A 23,150-nucleotide genomic window follows, 5' to 3' on the forward strand; every position below is an offset into this window, starting at 1 on the left:
TAGAAATGAAAATAAACCAAAACTAAAATACGACAATCAAATACTACATAAATTAGGAAAAATTAAACTAAAAGTAGCAGCATACCAGAGAATAATTGATTCATGTATTGAATTTCTATACCACCTTATATATTCACATAAGAACACTGAGTCACCGAGCTCTCTAAATCAGCAAATGCACCATACAGATAAGAACCAACTCAAAATAGAAGCAGGTCAATTCCGGGCGCTCAAAACCCTATATACCCACATCTAACTAGCGAAATCAAATTCTAACACTGTAAAACACACAAAACCGAGGACATGAAAAACCAGAGACCAGCATACATAACTCACGAAAAGCAGAAGCTCTCCTTAAGACCTTGTGATCATGCTACAAGAACGAGGCAGCTGAAATGTGAGACTTCCTCCATGCACACTTGTCTCTGCCTCAACAGGCTCATGCTCGTATGGCTTCCTGCAGCCGGGACAGCGGCCATCCTCCTCCAGAATCCTATTGTGGCAGAAAAGGCAGAGCCGGAATCCGCACAAGCAAGGCAAAAAGCTCGTGTCCGTGAAATCCAAATCTTCATAGCATATAGGACACGAGGATGGCACGGCAACACCATTATAGGCCCAAGGAACACCACCACAACTGTAATTTTTCCGGTTTGAATTCGGCAAGCTAAGCTGCTTAGCCAAATTGGGCAGACTCTGAGGCCGAAAAGCATCGTCAGGCCTCCAAGCATGGCCATTCCCCCAAGCTTTAGGGATAGCTCTGCCGCACTGAGGGTTCAAATTCTCAACCCCATCAGACCCAATAGTCGTTTCCTGAGGAGAAACCATTTGAGCAATTGGATCATGCTCTGGGGGCGATTCTGGACATGGGATTTTCGGCTTCTCATCCGCAGCTAAGGCGTCAGCCACCGCTTCCCAATCGTCCAAGCAACCATCGTCACCACCACCTTCCTCATCCTCTGTGATATTACCAGAGCAACAGCCACCGCTGCTACTACTGCTGCTAGTAAATGTAGTCTCGGAATAGTTGCTGCCCAAGACACTACTTGTCAAACTGGTCGGACTGTTCGACTCCAAATCGCTGTCATGGTGATGGTGATGGTGGATCGATCCGTCAATCTGTCCACCTCTGGGCCTCATCCCCAGATTACCAAATGAACGGTTGTGATTCCGCTCTTTTCCCGCTTTAACGACGCCGTTCAGTTCCTCCTTGCAATCCTTGTTCTTCACAGCGCCTAAATCGCACCAAATCCAATCAATCAAATGCCAAAAACAATAAATTTTTACAGAAAACCCCACAAACCTCCGAAATTTAACGACATATTCAATCGCAAAGCAAATTAAATGTATAGATTATAAGATCGCATGCACACCTTGAGAAAGCCATTGCTCCCGACGAACATCGAGCTTGCACTGCTTCAATTTGGCAGACCTGGCCTGAAAAATCCCCAAATAAATCAACCAAATCGTCAAAAATCAATCAAGAAACAAACTTTCGCACCTAGAATCTCAAGAAAACTAAAAAAAGAGGGAATTAAAATTTGAAATCTCACCCTCTTCTTCTTCCCCAAATCCCTGCCGCCGCTGTTCGGGGCTGCATGGACGGAGGCGCTGGTAATTGCATCGGAAAGCATTGTTCCTTTCTCAACGGACGGATTCAAAATTCCAAAGATTCACAGAAAAACCCTAAAATTTGGTAAAAATCTTCGAGAGATTGAGAGAGGGAGAGAACAAGATGGATAACGGAAAATCGTAAACTTCTCTGCTCCGCTCGACCCTTTGTGCTTCTAGAAACGTCTGGGTGAGTTACATTTATATAGCTGTTTATTCACGTAAATGCCCCTGCATTTTATATAATTTTCGGGCTTGTCCCGTTGAGGTTCACAGAATTTTGATTCTTTTTTAGGGGATTATTTATGTACGGAAAGGGTTATTTTGTAAAGTGCTTTTAACGAAAAAAAGTGCATGATTCCGGTTCACGGAGACTTTAAATCCGATACGCCGTCGTTTCAGGTTTTGATTCTCTAGGACTTTTTATCTTCTGAATAATTAAAAAAAATGGTAAGTTACATAGCACATAGGTCTATTACAACCTTATACAACAACTTTAAAACATTTCACTTTCATACATCTAGTACAATTTTATTTCAAAATAACACCTCCGTTAGATTTTCCATCCATTGATCCGTTAAGCGCTGACGTGACTGTCACATTTGTGACACATGGCTGCCATCCATATGCCACGTGGCAAAAAAAATTAATTTAATTTTTTTAAAACCTGAATAGTCTCCGAAAAAAAAAAAACTTAAAACCCAGAACCATCTCCCCCCCCCCGCGCACTCACTTCCCTCTCCTGCACCCCACCCACCCACCCTCCCTCCCTCCCTCCCTCCCTCCCTCCCTCCTCTCTCCACCCACCCTCCCTCTCTCTCTACAAGGTGGCTGCATAGGCAGCCATGCGCTGCACTCTCCGACCACTCTCATGTTTCCACGCGTCTCCTTCAAGGTTCGCAGATTTTGGCAGATTTTCTTTTCAACTTTCATAGCTCATTCCGAGCTTGATTCTCAACCAAATTTGATGATTCAAAAGTCGATTTGAAGTTAGGAATGTAGGGGACAAGACCATACCAGTTTCAAGGGCCATACACCATCGGAGATGGCCGGAAAAATCCTTTGAAAGTGGCCCAACGACCAAGGTTCTAAACTTCCAAAATTTCTGGGGAATCTCCCTCGAGGCATATCTGCACCTAAACACTACCAAACATATATTCAGGGTTTTGAACAGCAGCAGATCATTGCTAAGGTCCAATGGAAGGAAGAACAACACTTACCCAGATCGAAAAGCCAAGAAATCTCACCGGAGGGCTGCTATGTTTATGTGTCTTTCTGTGCAGTGGAAAGATGGTAAAGTAGAGGAAGGATATAAGAGGGAGAGATGATAGGACATGGTGGTGTGATTTCGAGGGTTTGGAGGGCGTGGATGTTGTTTTGGTGGTGAAGGCAAGGGGGACGGATAGAGGGTGGAGGAATTAGGGTGCATATGTGGTTTTGGTGGTGAAGGGAGGGGGGACGAGGGGATGTGAGGAGGAGGGCGCCATTTTTATGGGTGTGAATTCTTCTGGGCGTCGGCTGTGGAGAGGGAAGGGAGGGTGGGTATGGTGCAGGAGAGGGAGGTGAGTCGGGGGGGGGTATGGGTTCTAGGTTTCTGGGTTTTTAAGTTTTTTTTTTTTTTTTTTTTTTTTTTTTTTTTTTGAGAATGTTTAGGTTTTAAAAAAAAATTAAAAAATATTGTTTTTTGCCACATGGCACATGGGTGGCAGCCACGTGGCACAAATGTGGCAGCCACATCAGCATTTACCGGATCAATAGATGGAAAATGTAACGGAGGTACTATATTGAAATAAAATAGTACTATGAAAGTGAAATGTTTTAAAGGTGTTGTATAGGGTTGTAATAGACTTCAAACCTGAGGGGCTACTATGTAATTTACCCTTACAAAAATATTGGTGCACGAACGTAAAAATAAATTCCATATGAGATACTCTAAATTACACATTAACATCTATAACCTTCTTAATTTATTTTTAAAAATTAAAAAAAATTAAATTAAATTAACATCGGTTGGCTCGAGTTGGAGTTGGAAGTGATCAACAATTCTTGTGGTTTGAAGACCCCCTGATTTACTTAGGGACATTTTGATTGATGAAAGTTTGTAATTTCTTTGGTTTTCATTTGTATTATCATGTGAGGATAGTCTTCTCATGTTGTGCGGGATGCTCTTTCTCCTTCGACCTAGTTGAAAGGTCCGGCAAGGTTTTATCGAGGCTCATAAAGCACATTATCCTCAGTTTGTACGTTTTCTATTCCGTTGCAATGAATATTAATTTAGAATTTTGTGTTAACTAATTTACTTTGGGTCCAAGTATACTTGGTGCCCAAGGTTTACAAACTCTATCTATAATATTATTTGTAATATGTTTAAGCTGTATAATTAAATTGATTAGAATTTTGTCTATTATTCTTATTTTTCATCATTCAGGTTGAATCCTTATTATACGAATCCTAAAAAAATGCTGATTTCACTTAGTGAGATAAGCCCTAGTTGTTATTGTTATTGTTGTATTCTTATTTTAACGACAATATCCATAGGAGAATCAATGTGATTAAGAAAGCGTGTTCGATAGCTATCTTTGCACAATTTGACCGCATCTTTGAAATTCATTGTATCGAGTATTTCATATCCCGGCAAATTTGTAATAAATAGTAATTTTACACTCGTTTTCTCATTTTGCACTTTTTTCTTGTTTAAGTTGTATTTCCATGGTAAGACTTACGGTTTGCTTAATGGGCTGCAATGCAAGTAATAATTTTACGCTTGTTTTTTCTTTCTACACTTTCTTCTCGTTTTGGACGCATTTTCATGATTGCTCAAAGTTCAGCATGAAAAAGGTTTTAAAAAAAAAAAAATTTTGCATGACAATTAACATGAATGCACGTCGTTGTTTAGGGTTTATAGAAGTTCAAGATGGTGACGTGAATTCAAATACCTAATGAAACTCAACTCCTTACAAATTTCTACTTTCTTCTGACTATTTGAATTGGATTAGGACAGAAGTAGAATTAACATAAAGACAATTGTCAAATATATATTTATATTACTACCACTCTTATCTTCCATCATAAAATGCATGCATTAATTGCTTATTTAATTCAAAATTTTAACTTGTTAGGGTATAAATAAATATTATGTGGTTGGTGTGGTATCTACGTGTTTCATACTATAAGTTTATTTATTGTTCATACGATGACAGCCAATATAATAAGTTCATATTTATTTGATGACCGCTTTTTAACCAATATGGTTGTTTGAGATTGACATAGATTCTCAATTTAGTTCTTCACAATGAAAATCGATATAAGTGGTTTCTGAGTTTGTTTATCATGAATTATTTTGGTCATTTCATGAAAAAAACTATCAATATATTTGTTAAATTGTCACATGAATGATCAGGTGACCACCTTTTTAAGGGTTTTTTTTTTTTTTTACCAAATCAACTATTCCACTTAACAAGAATATTTACATATTTTTCATGAAATGACCAAAATGATTTACGGTGGACAAATTGAAGGACCACTTCTATCGATTTTCATTGTCAGGGACTAAAGTAAAGAATTATACCAATTTTAGAGACAGTTTTGACTAAAAAGTCATTTGATGACACATAGTGTGACAATAAACTTATGTTGGTTTAGTTATATTATTGGGAAATATTTAATTTGATCGTTGCTATCAATTGTTGATCAAGATTCATCAAGATATGCTTCTTCAGACTCATTGACATATCTACATAAAAAGTCGATGATATTCTTATTTCTTTGATGTTCTTAATCAACTAGGTTGCCATGAGGGCAAGATGCTAGACAAAATGCTTCGTAAATGGTTCAGGAAATGTACAAGCGTAGCAGCACGGTGGTGCGCGAATTTAGTTCCAACAAGTAGGAACTGAGAATAAGATGTAGAGTCGTCTTCATTGTGTATGTCAAAATGTTTGCCAGTTCCTGTAACCCTTACAGAGTAACAGCAAAACCTGGATTTTTCGTGGATTTGTTCGTTTTCAAGATCAATCGCGAAATATAGAACTTGACACACCCCGTTCCGACGTACTCGAGATCAAACTAAAAAGATTTACACAGAACGGCACAACAGGATTCAATCTTATCATACATCCTACACCGGCACGTTAAATTTGCTTGAGTGTGCTACAAATCACTTCCAGATAATACATTAAATGTTCCGAACGAATAACATGTCTAAGACAACCAGAAGGGTCACAAAATAACATTAGTTTGCTGGACTGTCGGGAGCTTTTATAAATGGCTTCCCTACTGTACGTGCACAAGAGAGATCAGTATAGTTCGCTACGACGCGTTTTCAACACATGGAGGGAGTGCACAAAAGAACATCAACATTACTAATCAAGGTCATGGTCGAAGAGAAGAAACACATAACGCAAATCCTACTAATCATCATAAGAATTACGAATTCTAAAACGTAACAGTAAGTATCAAGCCATGAATACTTAATGTCTGATTATTTAATTGTTTATTTGTTACTTAATGTCGCTTTTTAGTGCTATCATGTCAGATTTTCATGTCGCTTAAAAGCGACGTAAGGGACGATGTCGCTTTTAAGCGACGCTGTTTTTTATTTTTAATTTATATTACTTTACTTCTTGGTGGCGGATTAAGAGGAATAAGCGACGTCATTACCCTTTTGTGACGGTAGTATTGGTGTCCGTAACTCTATCCGACATTGTGTGATTTAATGTCGATTTTTTACCAAATATCCGACATTAACTAGTGTTTCTTGTCGGTTTTAAAACGCCAGTGATATCCCCTTTTGTAGTAGTGGCCATGAATAGTTTGTAATTTCAGATGATATTCTTATTTCTTTGATGTTCTTAATCAACTAGGTTGCCATGAGGGCAAGATGCTAGACAAAATGCTTCGTAAAACTGGAACTAACCACATGTTGTACGTGCACATTTCATGCATCAAACCAATTATACAGAAGATCAACATTTCATTAAAATATATGTACACATATCTTTGATGCATGTATATTTGGATATGATTTGACGATCTAATGAGATGACGTCTAAACTCTTAAAGCTATATTTAAGTGATGATTAAGAAGATGATTAGTCAAAATTATAGTACTAAACCAACCTTAAAAGTTAAAACCCATCACCATATATATTGACGTCACACCATGTGGAATTCCACCCCTATCAATCATATATGTAGTGAAGATGTCGAACACGATATATAATATTGACGTCGATCAAAATATTTAAGATTCCAAAAAATACGTTGCCTAAAAAAATATTTATAAATATGCATAAATATCGAGGGAAAAAATGAAGGAATCGGCTTTTTGCTTTGAGATAGTCTTTGACTAGCAGGCAGGCATATAGCCATATTGTTTTTTCCAATTCAAGAAATCGAGCTGTTGGTAGCTGCGGCATAATCGTGTGTTAATTAATATGCATTGCAACGTGAACAAAATTTCAGAGCAAATTTAAAATTTGTATATGACCTCCCATCGTGTTTAGAATTCGTTCCTTAACTTAATAAAACATGTAGCATTGATCTTTGCTGTCAACTTTCATAAAATAACTGTTAGTTTGATGATGTGTCATCCATGTAGGTCCCACATAACCAAAATCTTTCACCATCCAAACGATAGAATAGTGATATTCTTCTTCACTTGTAAGTGATAAGTTTTAGTTCGATTCTCACTACGACGAATTGAAACTGAATTATTGTGGTTAGTTTACTGTAAGGCTTAACACACTTTTCACTCAATAATACAAATAATATCGTATGTGTAAAAAAAAAAACAAAAAAAAAAGACCTTTTGGAATTCAATCAATAACAAAGTTACAAAAAATGGCCTAAATTCATTGCTCTACTCCAATTGGACAAAAAAAAAAGGCTCTGCTCCAAAAGAAAAAAATTATATGCTTAATCTTCATGGAGATGCAGGTCCTGCAGGGCATGCCAGTGCTTATTGGCTCTAATGGTCATGTACCAGGCCACTTATTTTCAGCTCCATCAACTAAAACAAGTTTAGGTTCCATTCTAATACATGCAAGATGTTCATTCAGTTTTTAATGTAGAATCACATTCTCAATGCACGCTAACAAGGTGCATCATTATCTTAACGCATAAGCAACATATATTGAGTGACGTGAGAACACATAGGTTATTGAGCTCAACACGTGAACTTAAATGTTTCACTTTAAAACATATTGGCACTAGGAGAGCGGCTAAACTCCTTACAAGCACATGCAGTGCAACGTCTTTCAACATCAACACGATGACTATGAATAAAGAGTGTAAGTCAATGCAAACATTACAATTTGTAATTCAATACCTGAATAAATAGAAATTAAATTGATCATTGGGAAATTTAAACCAGTAAACAATCGTTGTTCATAAGTAAACCATCCAATACAAATCCAGTCATTTGTGGTAGATTTTGGCTTCATTGTTGGACATTTCTTTCAGTCTATAGCTTTCGACTGAAATCTTGTGGTAGGAAGCTGTAAAACTCGTCGAGAAGATCACGATCCTGAAGAAGAAGGGTCACCTGCAACAATATTCAGCAACAGTTTCAATAATATGTTGTTTTTTTTCAGTCAATTTATGACTTACGTGTGTGTGTGTGTGTATACGGGTTGCTTGTTATGTCGTATGAATAAGAACCTCGTTTAGCAAAAGGTTTGTAACTTAAGTAATTAAGAGTGACTCACATAATTAAGAGTGATTGTGAACATATATTCATAGATGTGTGTTCAAAATCTCCATTTCTAATATATGTACAAAAATAATAACAATAATACTAACCTCGTCCACTACTTTGGACATGTCTATCTTCTTGGCCCGAAACTCATTCAGAATATGCAAGAACAACTCGTATTTTTGCTCATCTCGTTTCTGCAAAAGGAAATACGTAGAAAAACAAATGGAAAAAAAAAATTAAAACCATATATAGTTCGTGTCAAAATAAAAAATAAATAAAAAACAACACTTGCAAATTTGTTGCTCTGAAACGTTGTACCTTGACATTATTTACTAAATTTAACGCGTCTTCAAAGTTGGCCTCATAAAGCCAAACGGGTCTTGCAACCATCTTCTATTTTTTTTTTTCTTTTTCAGCAAGAAGCTGTCCAAAACTAAAATGCTCATAAAAACCAACAAATTAGGGTTTACGCAAGGAAAAAAACTTGCTCAAAAAAATATCGAGAAATTACTCGGAGGGTCATATGTAAAAGTTTACAAGCATTTTTTTATATATATTTAAAAAAAAAAAAGAAAAGAAGGGCAACTCTATTTTAGTAAGCAGTTGGAGGACATGTACGAAGGACAACTCGAATTTTCAAGGGGGCATCACCCAAGTCATTTAAGAGACTCATTGGAGTTTGGACGATCAGTTGAGAGTACTCGTCAATTGACCCTCTTGTCCCTTGATAGGTCTGACACTGAACCAAGTAATAATGCAAAATATGTAAAATATATTACCAACGGTGAGTTTCATATGAATCTCACACCAATCAACGATTTATTCATGACCCGTGGATTAAAAATTATGACAGGGTTGAAATTTGTTAATTTGATTATAGTTGTTCTACAAACGATTAAATACAAAGAAAAAGGAAGAAAAAAAAAGTAACAAATCGAATCGAAAACTCATTCAGATATGCAATTTCTAGGGCATGATGATATGGTTGAAAAGTGAGCATACTAATTACCTCAGTTTAAACTCGAAGCACCAGTGCTGAACGAATATTGAAGATCGCGTTTAAATAGGGCGAGACACTCTTAATGTGTTCAAGTTTGACACAAATTCCTTGTTTAGCGAAACACTAATCTATTTAAATTAGACTAATTAGTTTGATTAGAACACTGTTTTTGCAGTGGCGTGAGTTTTTGTTACCCCAATCTTTATCGGCCAAACTGTTTGATTCCTATACAATAACAAAGTTTATGGTGATAAGAGTCATACTAACTCAGGAGATAAATATATAACTCAAAATAAATATTAATTAAAAATTTAAACTCACATGTACTTATTGCAAACTTTTCGACTACTGTGTGAGTTTACAACAACAATAATACAATCTTATCTCATTATTTAGAATTTGTTGTACAAATTTTAAAACGTGACTGGGCTCGGTTTTGCACGAAGTCTTCCGTTTGTGACTAGCGCTTGCCATGCTAAGAGCATAAATCGGGCCAAGATTAAACAAGGTTTTTGGACTTGCCACAACAAAAACCCAATTAGTCCCGCAACTAAGAAAGTAGAATTATTGATTAAATCTTCTTGATGCTACTGGAGCTCTTACGAACAATGCTTAGCTACATAATAATGAGTAGGAACTCTAACTTAACAATTTTTGTCTCTGATTTATAAAATTTCGTGCCTATAATAGGAATTATTCATATTATAAATCACTATGCAAAGATCATTCTTGCAAAAGTTGAATATAAAATAAGATCGTTTAGTCAATTAATTATATATATAGACGGTTTGTAATGCTTTTACTATTTTTATCCATCTGTTTTTACATAGTTCACTGACTAAATGAGCTTTGAGCATTCACTATACTAAGAAAAAGTGGGCTGGACTTATTTTAAAGATTTGCATTGGGCTAAAACTTAAGCAAGTTTTCGAAATATTTGGATGGGCAAATTATTGAGGGCCCAAAAAACAATTCTTGGGTGTCCATAAAATCAGCACCAAAGGAAGAATGAAACCGTCCCTGTCCTATTTAGTTCACCTTTCCATTTCAAATCTAACCACAAAATTATGTTGCCAACCAGCTAACAAGTTCAAGGCAATTTTCAGGTGTATGCATCTCATTGCGTGGGGTTCTATGACTGGTTAGATCCGATGTTGAAGGCCTAAAGTTAGGGAACTTCAAGTTTGGACTACCATATCCAACAATCTTGTGGTCCTCAATATGGTTGACCATGGCCTAAACCCAAATTACAAAAATGATAACATCAAAGTATAAACATCAAAGTTTTGGGGTAAAAATAATGTTTAGACTGGCGAGCCTAGTAGCGTAGGCTTATAACTGAGTAAGATATTAAAGTGATTGGTGATAGAGCCTTGGTCAAGTGAGGCATGGTGTTTTAATTATGTTCATTGCTGTTGCGAAGTCACTTTAAGCTCGTCCTAAACCACTCAGGTTAGTAGGGACGTCCCACCCACTATGAGTGGGGTAGCAAACAAAAATAATGTTTAGACCTAATACGATTATACAAACCACAAATTTAGGTGAGATTGTTGAATTTAGTCGCTCATGTACTGTTTTATCATATGAGTATGAATTATGCTAGAGTTGGTCTCTCACACATTGTTTTATCAAATGAGTGAGATTGTTAAAATTAATAATCCACGCACTGTTTTATCTGATATTTTGTATAGTAAATCAAATAAGTAGGTCTAATTAAACCCCAAAAAATGTGAAGAAATGAAGACTCTAGGATTGTGCCAAGGACATTTTGTTCTTTCTTTTAATTCATTCTCTTTGAAAGCCAAAGGCCACCACCTAATTGTCCTTTTCCTTTGCATGTGGAATTATGAGGTGTGATGAATCCGATGATAGCCTTATTTTAAAAGCACATTACAGAAACAAGTTATGAATGATAACCACAACAGTGATTCAATAGTTAAGGACGAACTTTATACCTATATTTCATACGGTATATTTTGCGTTCGATTCCTGCGTTGTGAATCACAAGATGGTGGCTAGAGGAAAACTGAAATACCTTTATGAATCTTCTCAGTCCCTAAAAAAGTGCTTTGACGAAACCACCAATTGATTCCTTTATAAAAAGAAACAAATTGTGAATGATGAAAGATGATACATCATATATAGGATACAATAATTTATAATTTTAATGGCTATAATGCCACTCAAGATAATTTTGAGTCCACATCCCATGTGGTATGATGACCTTGGAACATGCACATTGCACACCTATAAGTTCAATCAAAGTCTTGTCTATAATTCTAAGTCACCCACCTATATATTAAAGCAAAAGGATATATACTACAACAAAATTCCCAAAACTTAGATATTACGATATTATAAATTCTCACACTCTATGTGAAAGAGTTAAGAAAGAAGTAGAAGGTTTTTAGGAAAAAGAATTCATACATAAGTCATCGTTATGTTAATTTTTGTTATTTTATCTTCTTCAAGTCATTCGATAACCAGAAATTTAAAATAATGTGTGAAAGGGTAAAAACGACGTGTGAATAGCACAACGCGGCATCAAAATCCTAATGATCATAAGATTGACTATATATATTAATGTGTCCAATTAATCTACATGAAAAATAAGAAAAATTTTCACGTGAAAAACAAGCATGGCAGCATGCAGTACTCTAACCAAAAGAATGTTTTGTTCTTGGCAGTATCTGCCGCATTCTCTGTATATGGTTTGTATACACACAACTTGGGGCTTCCCAACATATCTGAACTCGTTGTGCTCCACCCTTCTTCACTTAATGCCAAGATAGATGCCAACAATCAATATTCACTTTAATTCTTCAACAACTTTTGGCAAAAATTAATTCCGAAATCAACTTTTCTCTTTTGCTTCATGACCCAACTCCAACGACGCTCCAAAAAATTACTCTTTTCCTTCATAAATTGACTCTAGCAAGCCCTAATAAGTGAATTGACACATGCTTGAACTTGTTATCCTCCACCCTTCTTCACTTAATTAATGTTAAGATAGATGCCAGCAATCAATATTCACTTTAATTCTTCAACAACTTTTGGCAAAAATTAGTTCTGAAATCAACTTTTCCCTTTCGCTTCATGACCCAACTCCAACGACGCTAAAAAAAATTTCCCTTTTCCTTCGTAAATTGAATCTAGCGAGCCCTAATAAGTGGATTGACAACAATATTCCTCTCTGTGAGAGGCACGTGACATGTTTTAACTAAAATGAATGGAAAGTAACATATGTCGTAAATTTCAACGGTTAAAAGAGTCAAAGTAGTTAAAAATTAAAATTGAAAGTTCAAGTGGTACTAGCGTGCATGCTTTCAAGTTCAGGTGATACTTGTGTAAATTCCCATACATATAACATATATATATACACACACATATACATATACATATATTATAATATATTACTACTTGAATACTTAAACCGCATATTTATGTTTTGAGCTTAGAAACTTCATGTTATTTGTCGCGCTACGTACAAAGCAAATTGCACATGGCCTGCACCCTGCAAATAGAATTCACTGAATTGAGTCAAGACCCAAGTTCTCGTTCTCTGCATGAGAGACATATGGATGAGTTTTGTGCATCAACAGTCAAGACATTAGAAAACACGTTAAGGTATGGTGCGTTGTCCTTGTCGTCCCTCCAATCATACATTCAATTTTGCTTGTATGGCACCTTTTATATAAGATGAAAACTTGATTAACTCGGTTTCATGCATCAGTCGTGTATGTGTCGTGCACACACTGACACACACCTGGTGCATAAAGTCGAGATAAGACAATTCTTCTACATGTATAAATGCTTGTTTAGAGTTTATTGAAGGCTGAAATTCAAATGTCATTGTGTTGGTTTCTGTTTGTGACTCTAGCAAGAGTGATTATTGATTACAGACTCGTTTAGAGGTGCTTTTAACAAACTGAAAGCTTTTTAGCGAAAATATTTTTTTGTTCTAAAATCACTTCAATTGTTTCCCGCAAAAAATACGTAACTTTTACAAGTCTGTATCAATTTTCTTCTTCCTTGTCCACAATCATTGCCGTTCATCCAGTTGAAGTAATGAGTTCTTTTGCTTCAGAAACCATTTAGCTTTCCCATGAAAGGGTTAACTGGTTAAGACGTTAAGTAGGCAGGTAGGTGAGGAGAGAGGTTGAAAGGTTGAGACCGCTATTTTATTGTACGGTTCGAAAGCACACATTTCTTGGCCCACAATTATTTACAAATTGCATTTCTGATTTGATTTTGTTGGTCCACTAATTGTTGTCAAGCACCATAAATATAACAACCAATATTACGATTAATGGTATTCTTATCTATATTATCTATATTATATATATATATATATTATTAAGAGAACCCTCCTTGTCAAAAATTTCCCCTTTTTTTTTTCAAATTTACCCATACTTTTGATACACAATATTTACATAAGGATGACAAAATAAGAAAAAAAGGAGAAAACATTGACAAGGAGGCTTCTCTTAATTGTATAAAAAAAATGCACTTATTAAGAGAAATTGTTCACACACACAAAGTGTGTGCTCTTTGCTAGTTTACTTATAAATGAGAGATGTTAGGTTCATCTCATATGAATAACAAAGATGTATAACATTGTGATGACTAGTCCATTGTGTGACGTAACCTAATTCAACTTCTTTTAAAGTAGAATATCGTTGTATAAAAAATACCAAAACTATAGAAATTATAGCTATAATGCATTTGTGAGTTTTTCGACCTCTGAAAAGATGGATTGACGTGACGAAACCACTAACTGACCCCTTTTTGAAAATAAGAAATCAATACGTTCTTATTATTTGATGCACAAGGCCTGAAATTTTATAATTTTGTATATATTCTCATGCTAATACGCTATCCTATCGGATCTTTAATTAGTTCAACCTCTCTCTTATTTTTATTAGGTGCAACAAATAAAGGATTAATCTAAAATTTCGATTAATTAATTAATTAGTTCTTAAACATGATCAAGTAAACCAAACTCTCCGTTAACCACTATGCACTCCGTTATGATTTAGTTGAATCGCATGCACTACCAGAAAATTCGCCTCAAGTAGTTATCATTTTTTAACAGTAAAAATTGTCGGCAGTGCACAGTGACTTTGGCATAATTAACCCCGGCAAATGTCACGTGACCACCTTAATGCCAGGCCCAAAATTAACCCGCCATCTACCGCCGGTTTATGATTAGTCACGTGCTCTCTTGTCCCCAAATTTACTTCTCACCCGTCTCCCGGACCACCGTGGTCCTTCCACCTGAAATCCCTCCCATTCTTAAAAGTTCCCCAATTGGACCAATCAGCATCTAACAACGATGTCGGGCTCACGTGTACTCATCCTCATACAATCGTGAATTTCGGTCTACAATCTCGTAACATGTTTACTCGTTTTGAATGACATTTTATCAATCGAAACACCAGCATTAATGTTTTAGTGTGCGTATATAATTCGTAATATAATATTCGATCCCCGACTTAAATACCAGATTGACTCAGAGATATAGTCGATTGCATTCCCATTCTTTGTCTTCTATATTCATGACTTCCCTAAAAATATAATGTTGGATAAATAAATAAATGAGGCTTACAATACAATTCCTAATCTAAATCTCAATCACTGAATCAGATACTAGATTGATTTGGAGATATCGTCAATTGCATTCTCGTTTTTTGTCCTCTACAATTATGACTTCTCTGAAAAACAGAATGCTGGATAAAAAAATAAATAAATAAAAAACACTCATAATACAATACGTAATCTAATACCCGATTCCAAAATTAAATATTAGATTGATTGGGAGATATAGTCAAGTGCATTCCTATATTCATGGCTTCTCGATTCGATTCCCATGTTCCAAGTAAACATTCTAATCAAGGGTGATTTGGTAATCCAGCAAGGTTTAATGACTAAACATCCTAGAGTGAAGTAAAAAACTGGTAATTAACGAATAACGACTGCCTCCCTGACCGAAACGACACCGTAGCGATTACCCGCCTCAAAAGTTCCGTACACCGACTCCTCTTCACTTTCGGTTTAAAAGCACAGAGCCTCGAACCACCTTTCTCTCTAAACACACACCGACCGAACCACCGTCAGCTCCTCCGGCAATGCTGCTGGACATTCCGGAAGCTCCGCCGCCGGACTCGTAAACTCAACCCGACTCCACCAAAACCGCTCCATCTAAAATGCCTCCCGCCCACAACCTCAAGCACCGGGTCTTCACCTGCCTGAATAAGCTCTCCGACCGTGACACTCATTCCCTCGCAGCTTCCGAGCTCGAATCCATCGCCCGGACCCTCGAACCGACATCCGTACCCGTTTTTCTCTCTTGCATCCAGTCCACCGACGCCTCCGACAAGTCTCCGGTACGCCGACAATGCGTCCACCTCGTCACCGTCCTCTCTGAAACTCACGGCGACTCGCTGTCCCCGTACCTCTCCAAAATGCTCACCAGCATTACCAAGCGGCTCCGCGACCCGGACTCGGCGGTCCGATCCGCCTGCCAAAACGCCGTCGCTTCCCTCTCCTGCCACGTCACCAAGCCCTCTTCTTTCGGCTCGTTTCTGAAGCCGCTAACCGACGCGCTTTTCACGGAGCAGGACCCGAACTCGCAGATCGGGTTGGCCCTCTGCCTGGCGTCGGGCATCGACGCCGCGCCCGACCCGGAACCCGCGAAGCTGGCGAGGCTGCTACCGAGGCTCGAGAAGCTGATAAAGTGCGACGGATATAAGGCGAAGCCGGCGGTGCTGACGTTGATCGGGTCCGTGATCGCGTCGGGCGGGGCGACCGGTCACGGTGTTTTGAGGAGCTTGGTTCCTTGCCTCGTCGCGTTCCTAAGCAGCGAGGACTGGGCCGCGAGGAAGGCCGCGGCGAAAGCGCTTGCCAAGCTGGCGGTTGTGGAGAGAGAGACGTTGTCGGAGTTCAAAGCTGGGTCCTTAAGAACGTTCGAGAATCGGAAGTTTGATAAGGTAAATTTTAATTATTTTGTGTTAATTGACAAATTTAATTAATTATCGAGTTTTTAGCGTAATTAAATTTGTTTAACTGTTAATGTGGGTGATTTGGAATGGTGTGTGATAGGTGAAGAGTGTTAGGGAGGTTATGAGTCAGATGATGGAGGCTTGGAAGAAGATTCCCGATCTCTCCGACGAGGCTTCCCCACCGCCGCGATCAAATGCTTCTTCCAAAGGTATTACTAGATTCGAATCATTGATTAATTGATCTTGGTTTTATGCAAATTCATTGGATTAGTAGGTTTTCTAGTCTTTCAAATGATTTTATTTGATGTTCTTCTGTTTTTCGATATTGGTTTCGGGCTCTTTGATGGATCCAGAGAATGCAAGTGATGGTGATGGACGCCATCCGGTTAGGTCTAGAAACAGCGATACTCCTGGTTCCGGAGCTACTCAATTGAAGAAGAAAGCTAACTCGGCTAGCAGATCAACTCCGCCTCAGAGTTCTTATGCTACCACTGCTAGGAAGACAAGTACTTTGAAGAGTAAGGACAAGAAGGCGAATCCAGGGATGTTAGGGAAACCAGACGGTAAGAAGCCTTCAGATTGGGAAGCTGAGATTAGTGCGCTTGGCGCTCCCTCATCGGCTGGGGCCTTTGATGGCGGTTTTAAGGAGACGGATGTGAATATCCCAGAAAGGAGGATCAATGGGAACACAAAACGGGCCTTGTTCCGTAGGAGTTCTGAAAACAAAGTGCACAAATTTGGTGGGTCAAGGTCAGGATCTCGTGTGGCTCCGTATCATGAGGAGAGGACAGAATCTACCGTTGTTGTCAGTAATGTTACCGAGGATAATCATAAGAACAACAGAGAATGCGAGGATTTATCACGAATCCGCAATCAACTTCTTCAGATTGAAAAGCAGCAGTCCAGCTTACTTGATCTCGTGCAGGTTTGTTCCCACTGCCTGAAAATCGAGTTTACTCTTAAGTAATTTGTTTTATTTTCCTTGATAATTGCAGCTCATAATGTGCCTATATTATGATTAATCTGTTGTTAAGAAGAAGTATAATCAACTCTTGAATCGAAACTACGGTGAGTTTGTAGTGCATTTTGATGTAGGGCTGCTGCTAATCATTTTCTTCGTTTCACTTCTTACATTAGAAATTCATGGGCAACTCGCAAACTGGAATGCGTTCCTTGGAGACTCGTGTACAACGGCTAGAGCTAGCACTGGATGGGATCTCATATGATTTGGCTTTGTCAAGTGGAAGGATGACCAAAGTCAACTCACGCCGCAGCTCGTGTTGCCTGCTACCCGGTGCTGATTTTTGGAGTTCCAAGTTCTGGAGGAAAACAGAAGGCAGGTACTCAACGCCAGGGCTTCCTAATTCCAGGGGCATTGCACCGGCAGGAGCCATGCGCTACAGAGCAGATGACGGTGGCAATGCTGAAGCATTGGAGAACCTTAGGTTTCGGCTCCAGGATAGGAGTGGGTTCATTGTAAACCCTTTGGCAGAGATTCGGAGTGACTCAAGGCGTATATCAGATGCCACACGTCACTAGCGAGTTGGATTCAGAGGTACCGTACAAGATTTTCATCACATTTTCGATGTTATTTTCGTAGTATTTGGATCGTTGGCCTGGTTGCTATCAATAGATGCGATATGATCAAGGCAAATCCGAAGGTTTGTGCTATGTTATTGCCTTCTCGGTTAGCAGCCTCCTGCAAAATCACCGGCGATAGTAGACGAAGATACGAAAGGGAATATTTTGTGTTCTCTTCATTTCCTGCACCTCTCGTTGTTCTTTGTAGTAAGATTTCAAGGGAGCGTGATTTATCACCAAACGCCATTTTTCTTGGTGGTTGGTGCAGAGAATGTATTATGTACAGAGGGGTCGTAGAGTAAGAGAAATCTTTCAGTCTGCTGAGAACACGGTCCAGTATACTAGGTGTTTTGACACTTGGTATACCGGACTCTATTCCCAGTACACTGAAAAATCTCTCATAGTGTAGGGTTTTCATTCCTTTTAAGTTGTAGCTTTCTTACTGATCATTACTTGCTCTGAAAGAGTTAAAAGATGCAATGATGAAGATGAATTCTATACTCTCTGAAATGGCTGTTTGTTTCGGCGTGCGACTCGACCCGACCCATTCAAGCTTGATCTACAAGTAAAGCAATGCAATAATTAAGCATGTTTAAAAGTACTTGCAACATCATGTTGTTCCTTTAAAAGGGCAGGTATATGAAAATTTTCTAGAATGTGTCGGCCCATAGCATGGACCGGATTCAATGGTTAAGGATTCAACGGTCATGGAATCTCGATGCATGTTATGGGTCGGTCCATTCTAGACAAACTCAAGCACACGAAATGGGGAATTTTGAAAAATAATCAAAATTGGATTCAACATAGAATTATAACCGTCTTTTATAATCATAAAAAAATTGATATGAAAGTATTAATATACCGTAAAATGAGGTTTTCTAGAAGAACCAAAAACTAAAATTAAAATGAGACTCCGGTGTCTTTTGTGGCAACTGTCAAGTATGCTGGAAAGAGACAGAGTCGGAATTTGGGGATGCAAGAATTGTAGGAAGTGGAAAAAACCACGGTGCCTACTGCGACACTCCTGGTTTTTTCACGGTTAAGAGCAAATGAAAAAGTGACTTTCTCAATTATTAAAAGTATATTAGTACTTTCATCTCGACTTTTGATTATAATTATGATAAACTAATTTTGATAATTTTTCCAAATTTTCCTACAAAATGCTGTGGCTATGTTACCAAAGGAACTCAATGATTTCACAATTCAGGATAATAATTTAATAAATCTAAAAAAAAACAAATACATATTAAGGGGCTTGCTCAGCAGCAGCAGCAGCACCCTCTTTTGTCGATTTTCTGCAGAGAAAATGAAACTCTCAGTTAGGGAGCTATAAGGTGGTGACGCCGAGCCCCGCCGTGAACGCCTTGAATGCCCAATCCCCTGCCTTGCTCGCTATCCCCATCTCTCCCCCTCCGCTACTTTTCGGTATCGTCTGTGCGTGAGTGCGAGGCGCGCAAGCTCCTCGTCCTACTACTTAAGGGTTTGTTTGGAATCGGTTTTGGAACGACTAAAAGTGTTTTATGATAATAAAAGCGCTTTTGACTTTAACTGAAAAAATATAAATATTTATGCATTGTGAAAATGATTTTAGGAGAAGCACCTTATGATCTTCCTTGGGAAAATCCGAGCTTTTTAAATTGCTACGTGTTTAGAATAAAAACACTTCTAGCTGAAACGCTTATGAACAGAAGTGCTTCCAACATAAAAAGCCTTTAAGGCTTTGTAAAAATGCTATAATCTGTTGACAACCGTTTGGTGTATAGGTGAATTATGTATGTCCTAAGCTGCTCGGGTTAGTAAGCCACCGTTGCATTGTGGATGCATAGCAAATGAGTAAGAGAGGAGGTAAATCCCAATTATATAAAAAAAAAACCAATGATTTTACCTTCAATTATATATATATATGGTAAATGTTACTAGTAACTCAGGAATCTACACTTGTTCGTCGACAATGGATCTTTCCATCCATTCTTCTAAGTCTTTGTTGCAGAGGAAGATGATCTGGTTTTGTTTCTAACTCGACGTCAAAATCCTCGCCGTTGGCATGCAAAGTCCACCGATATCTCTATTGCCACCACTTCTTCTCCGACAAAGATATAAGCTGTGCAACAGAAAATGCAGGAGGCATCAGTAAGTAAAATTCTTCAGATGTTCTCATCCAATTTCAAAACAATTATTCAAAGCTACAAGATCCTCAGTCCGTTTACGCCGTCTACTAAACAAAGAAAACCTCAGGCTGAGCATTTATCAACTGTGAGAAGATATTAGGGATAAACCGAAAACAAGGTGAAAGTCACGTAGGCAACCTAACAAGGTGAAATAAAGGGTGGACGACTAGATAAGGACAATGCCATCGGAGATCCAAAAAAAGGTCGGAGGCAAATCTCTTCGAGGCATCTGAACTTCAGTGGAACAAACAAACAAGACGGACAAGTGTGATGCACTAACAGATGATCTTCGAGCATCGGAAAAACATGACAAAGAAAACTTATAGGAGATTCGTCATGGTAATTGATCATTAATGAAGGATATTAATCTCTTGGTGAATATTTTGAATCTTAATAACACATATAGGTTGATCTCTAAAACAGGGTGCATATACGACAGCACTTTTGGGGTTGTGAACAAGTTAACCGACGATCTTACACAACTACGGTCATTGGCATCTTATTCCAGGATATTGATATGGCAACGCCACACAGCATTCAACATCTAACCAGCTTGAGTTTGGCTCTAATACACAATAGCTTCAGGGTAACACAGGCATACTTAATCTTTTCGGGAAGAACAGAAGACAAACTAGGCAAGCATTCAGATTGACCTTCTCAGTATTCAGCATTGACAATTGGATTTTGCATAACTTTACTAATTCGACCTGTAGTTTTCGTGTCAAATAATGTAAGCCAGAGGTGACACAAGCACACATGCATGGAAAAAAACACACATGACAAGAAGTAAACACTAATATTATGATTATCCCTACCTGACGAGCAACCTGTGCTAGTCGTCGACTGTCCCGAGATGATTTGAGCAACAAGCTTGACTTCTGTGGCTCTAGAGAACCATTTTGTTCCTCGACTGTCTTCCTTTCCAAAGTGTCATTGTGAAGAAGGGACTTGCTTTCAGGGTTGTTTAGCGTGCCCTTCTTGCGCTTTCTGCAGAATGTATATTTGAGAAACTTATTGTTTTCAGGTTGACTAGTAGTGCCATCATCTAAATTGGATACTTTCGTATTTGACTTATGTAACGGATAATCTTTCTCAACATCTCTTTTGCATGCCAGAACCGCCAGACTCTCGGCAGAGACACATTCCTGCCCGGTCAATCTGGATTCTTCAACAAACGTTGTTGCCTTCTGACCACTATCATTTTCAGTAACATTAGCACATTCGGACCATGTACTCATTTCAGTTGTATCTGAGGGCAGTTTTGGGATTGAAATGGATGATGTGACTTTATGAATTTCATCTTCAGACTTCTTTGAAGCATTATCTGTGAGAACACTGCTATTGAGTGACGAAGCAGAAGTTCTAGAGCACGAGAAATCAGATACTTGGCGCATTTCCATCAACTGATGAGGATCAAGATACCTGCATGAGGGAGCTTTGCTTCTCCTAAATCTAGCTGCTCTCTTTCTCTTCTTCTGGAAGGACCTAAAGGCAGGTGCTTGAATATGGCTACCATCTGCCTGCATCACTTTAAGTTCTTTTGGGTTCTCCTCTACCCCATTTGTATCATCACCATTCGGTTTAGGGGTTTTACGCAGATGTTCATCATCTCCTCTGATGATTGTTACATTCTTCCCATCATCAACAAGTCCGGAAAGAGAGAATTTTTCATCCAACAGGTTGCTTTCAAATGCACGAATTCTCTGAGTGCATCCATTTCTGTATAACTCAGGCTCTTTACTTCTCACTACTAGCGAGGCGAAATCAGGATTACAAACACAGTAATTATCCTTAAGAGAATCATACGTCCCATTCGAAATTGAATTCAATTGCGATGTTATTGACCCTCGAGCAGCAGTATTACCCTGTAAATTTTGCTCATCCGACTGTCTTGGATTGCTTCTCGCCTTCTCCAGTTGAGCCTGCACTTCACTCAACTCTTCCCTAAGCTCCTTCACTATATCCTCAGCTTCCTGCAGCTGGGCTTCGAGCTCGTCAATCTTTTCTTGTTGACTCAAAGACATCGTCTTTGCCTTGTCATCCTGAACACACGGCGAAATCAATCAAACCCTCGATTAATTTCATCAGTAAATTAACAACAAGCATGTCTTTTTCTCCAAGAAATCCCCTTTCAAATGAAAACATAATATAACAAGAAATCTAACCCGTAACCAAACAACAACTGATCATACGTCGTTGAGAAAAACACAACCTTAACCAAACAACAATTCACACTAACTCACTTCACAAAAACACAACTTTGACCAATCCCAACTGCAAAATCCACGTTACTCGATCAACATAAAATCAAGAACGGTCAAACCCGACATCCAAACAGACCAAAAATAAGCAATCCCATAGTCCCCATTTGAGACAAAACATGTTACCTTGGAATCCAACATTTGTTTGAGCCTGAGAAGCATCCGAAAGGCCTCGTCTTTCGCCGAAAAGAGCTCCCTCTGAAACCGCAGAGCTTTCCTCTCCGACACCACAATTCGCGACGCCGCCTCTTTCGCCGTGTCGAGGATTATCTCGGCGTACGCCTTCTTCAGCGCCGTCAATTTCTGATACCAAACCCAGAACCCAACAAACATAAATCAAACGAAATCCGACACCAAACCGAACGCATACAAGATCATAGAACCAAAAAAAGAAAAGGTAGTTAGTTCCGAAATTACAACCTCGGACTCGCCCATTTCCGTCAATGCATACACTCCCGACGCCGCCGCTGGCTTAAAACGAAGTCGTTTGCGAGTCCTGAGTAAAAACAAGGAAGAAGAAGAAGAAGACGCGGAGGTTTTTCTGTTTGCCCCCTCGCTTCGCAGCAGCTGTCCGTTGCGAACTGAATGTCTTTACCATATTACCAATTTGCCCTCGTTACCCTCCTTGAATTGCGGTGTTTGCCACGACCCCTCGGTGCGGTTTTTTTCGTTAGTCGCATTTTTCAGTTGCGACCTTTGAGGTTTGTGGGTCCCGCGCTATGGTTTCGGTCCCACTAGTGGTGACGTGGACGTCTAGTAGGCGCGAACGTGGAGATCGGACACGTGGCTGAATGACAGGCATTTGGGCTTGTTGTGGGAAAACATAACTGGTTT

The 23,150-nt window shown here is 38.6% G+C and overlaps 3 protein-coding genes across 3 annotated transcripts; 1 reads left to right on the plus strand and 2 right to left on the minus strand.

The window, feature by feature from the left end:
- Positions 1-82: 82 nt before the first annotated feature.
- On the minus strand, positions 83-1,788 carry LOC103437765 (uncharacterized). The gene is made up of 3 exons (XM_008376265.4): positions 1,551-1,788; positions 1,371-1,434; positions 83-1,232 (listed from the first exon to the last, which is right to left on the minus strand). The coding sequence occupies exons 1-3, from the start codon at positions 1,629-1,631 to the stop codon at positions 355-357; spliced, it is 1,023 nt and encodes a 340-aa protein (XP_008374487.3). The 5' UTR covers positions 1,632-1,788; the 3' UTR covers positions 83-354.
- A 13,289-nt stretch (positions 1,789-15,077) lies between these two features.
- Positions 15,078-18,397, plus strand: LOC103437770 (TORTIFOLIA1-like protein 3). Its single transcript, XM_008376271.4, has 4 exons — positions 15,078-16,294; positions 16,407-16,515; positions 16,660-17,231; positions 17,444-18,397. The coding sequence occupies exons 1-4, from the start codon at positions 15,512-15,514 to the stop codon at positions 17,843-17,845; spliced, it is 1,866 nt and encodes a 621-aa protein (XP_008374493.3). The 5' UTR covers positions 15,078-15,511; the 3' UTR covers positions 17,846-18,397.
- A 1,320-nt stretch (positions 18,398-19,717) lies between these two features.
- Positions 19,718-22,914, minus strand: LOC103437769 (uncharacterized). Its single transcript, XM_008376270.4, has 4 exons — positions 22,737-22,914; positions 22,443-22,619; positions 20,871-22,097; positions 19,718-19,988 (listed from the first exon to the last, which is right to left on the minus strand). Exons 1-4 carry the CDS (start codon positions 22,749-22,751, stop codon positions 19,953-19,955), a joined length of 1,455 nt encoding a protein of 484 aa, XP_008374492.3. The 5' UTR covers positions 22,752-22,914; the 3' UTR covers positions 19,718-19,952.
- Positions 22,915-23,150: the final 236 nt, after the last annotated feature.

The sequence above is a fragment of the Malus domestica genome, chromosome 06, assembly GCF_042453785.1.
Source record: "Malus domestica chromosome 06, GDT2T_hap1".
NCBI classification, from domain to species: Eukaryota; Viridiplantae; Streptophyta; class Magnoliopsida; order Rosales; family Rosaceae; genus Malus; species Malus domestica.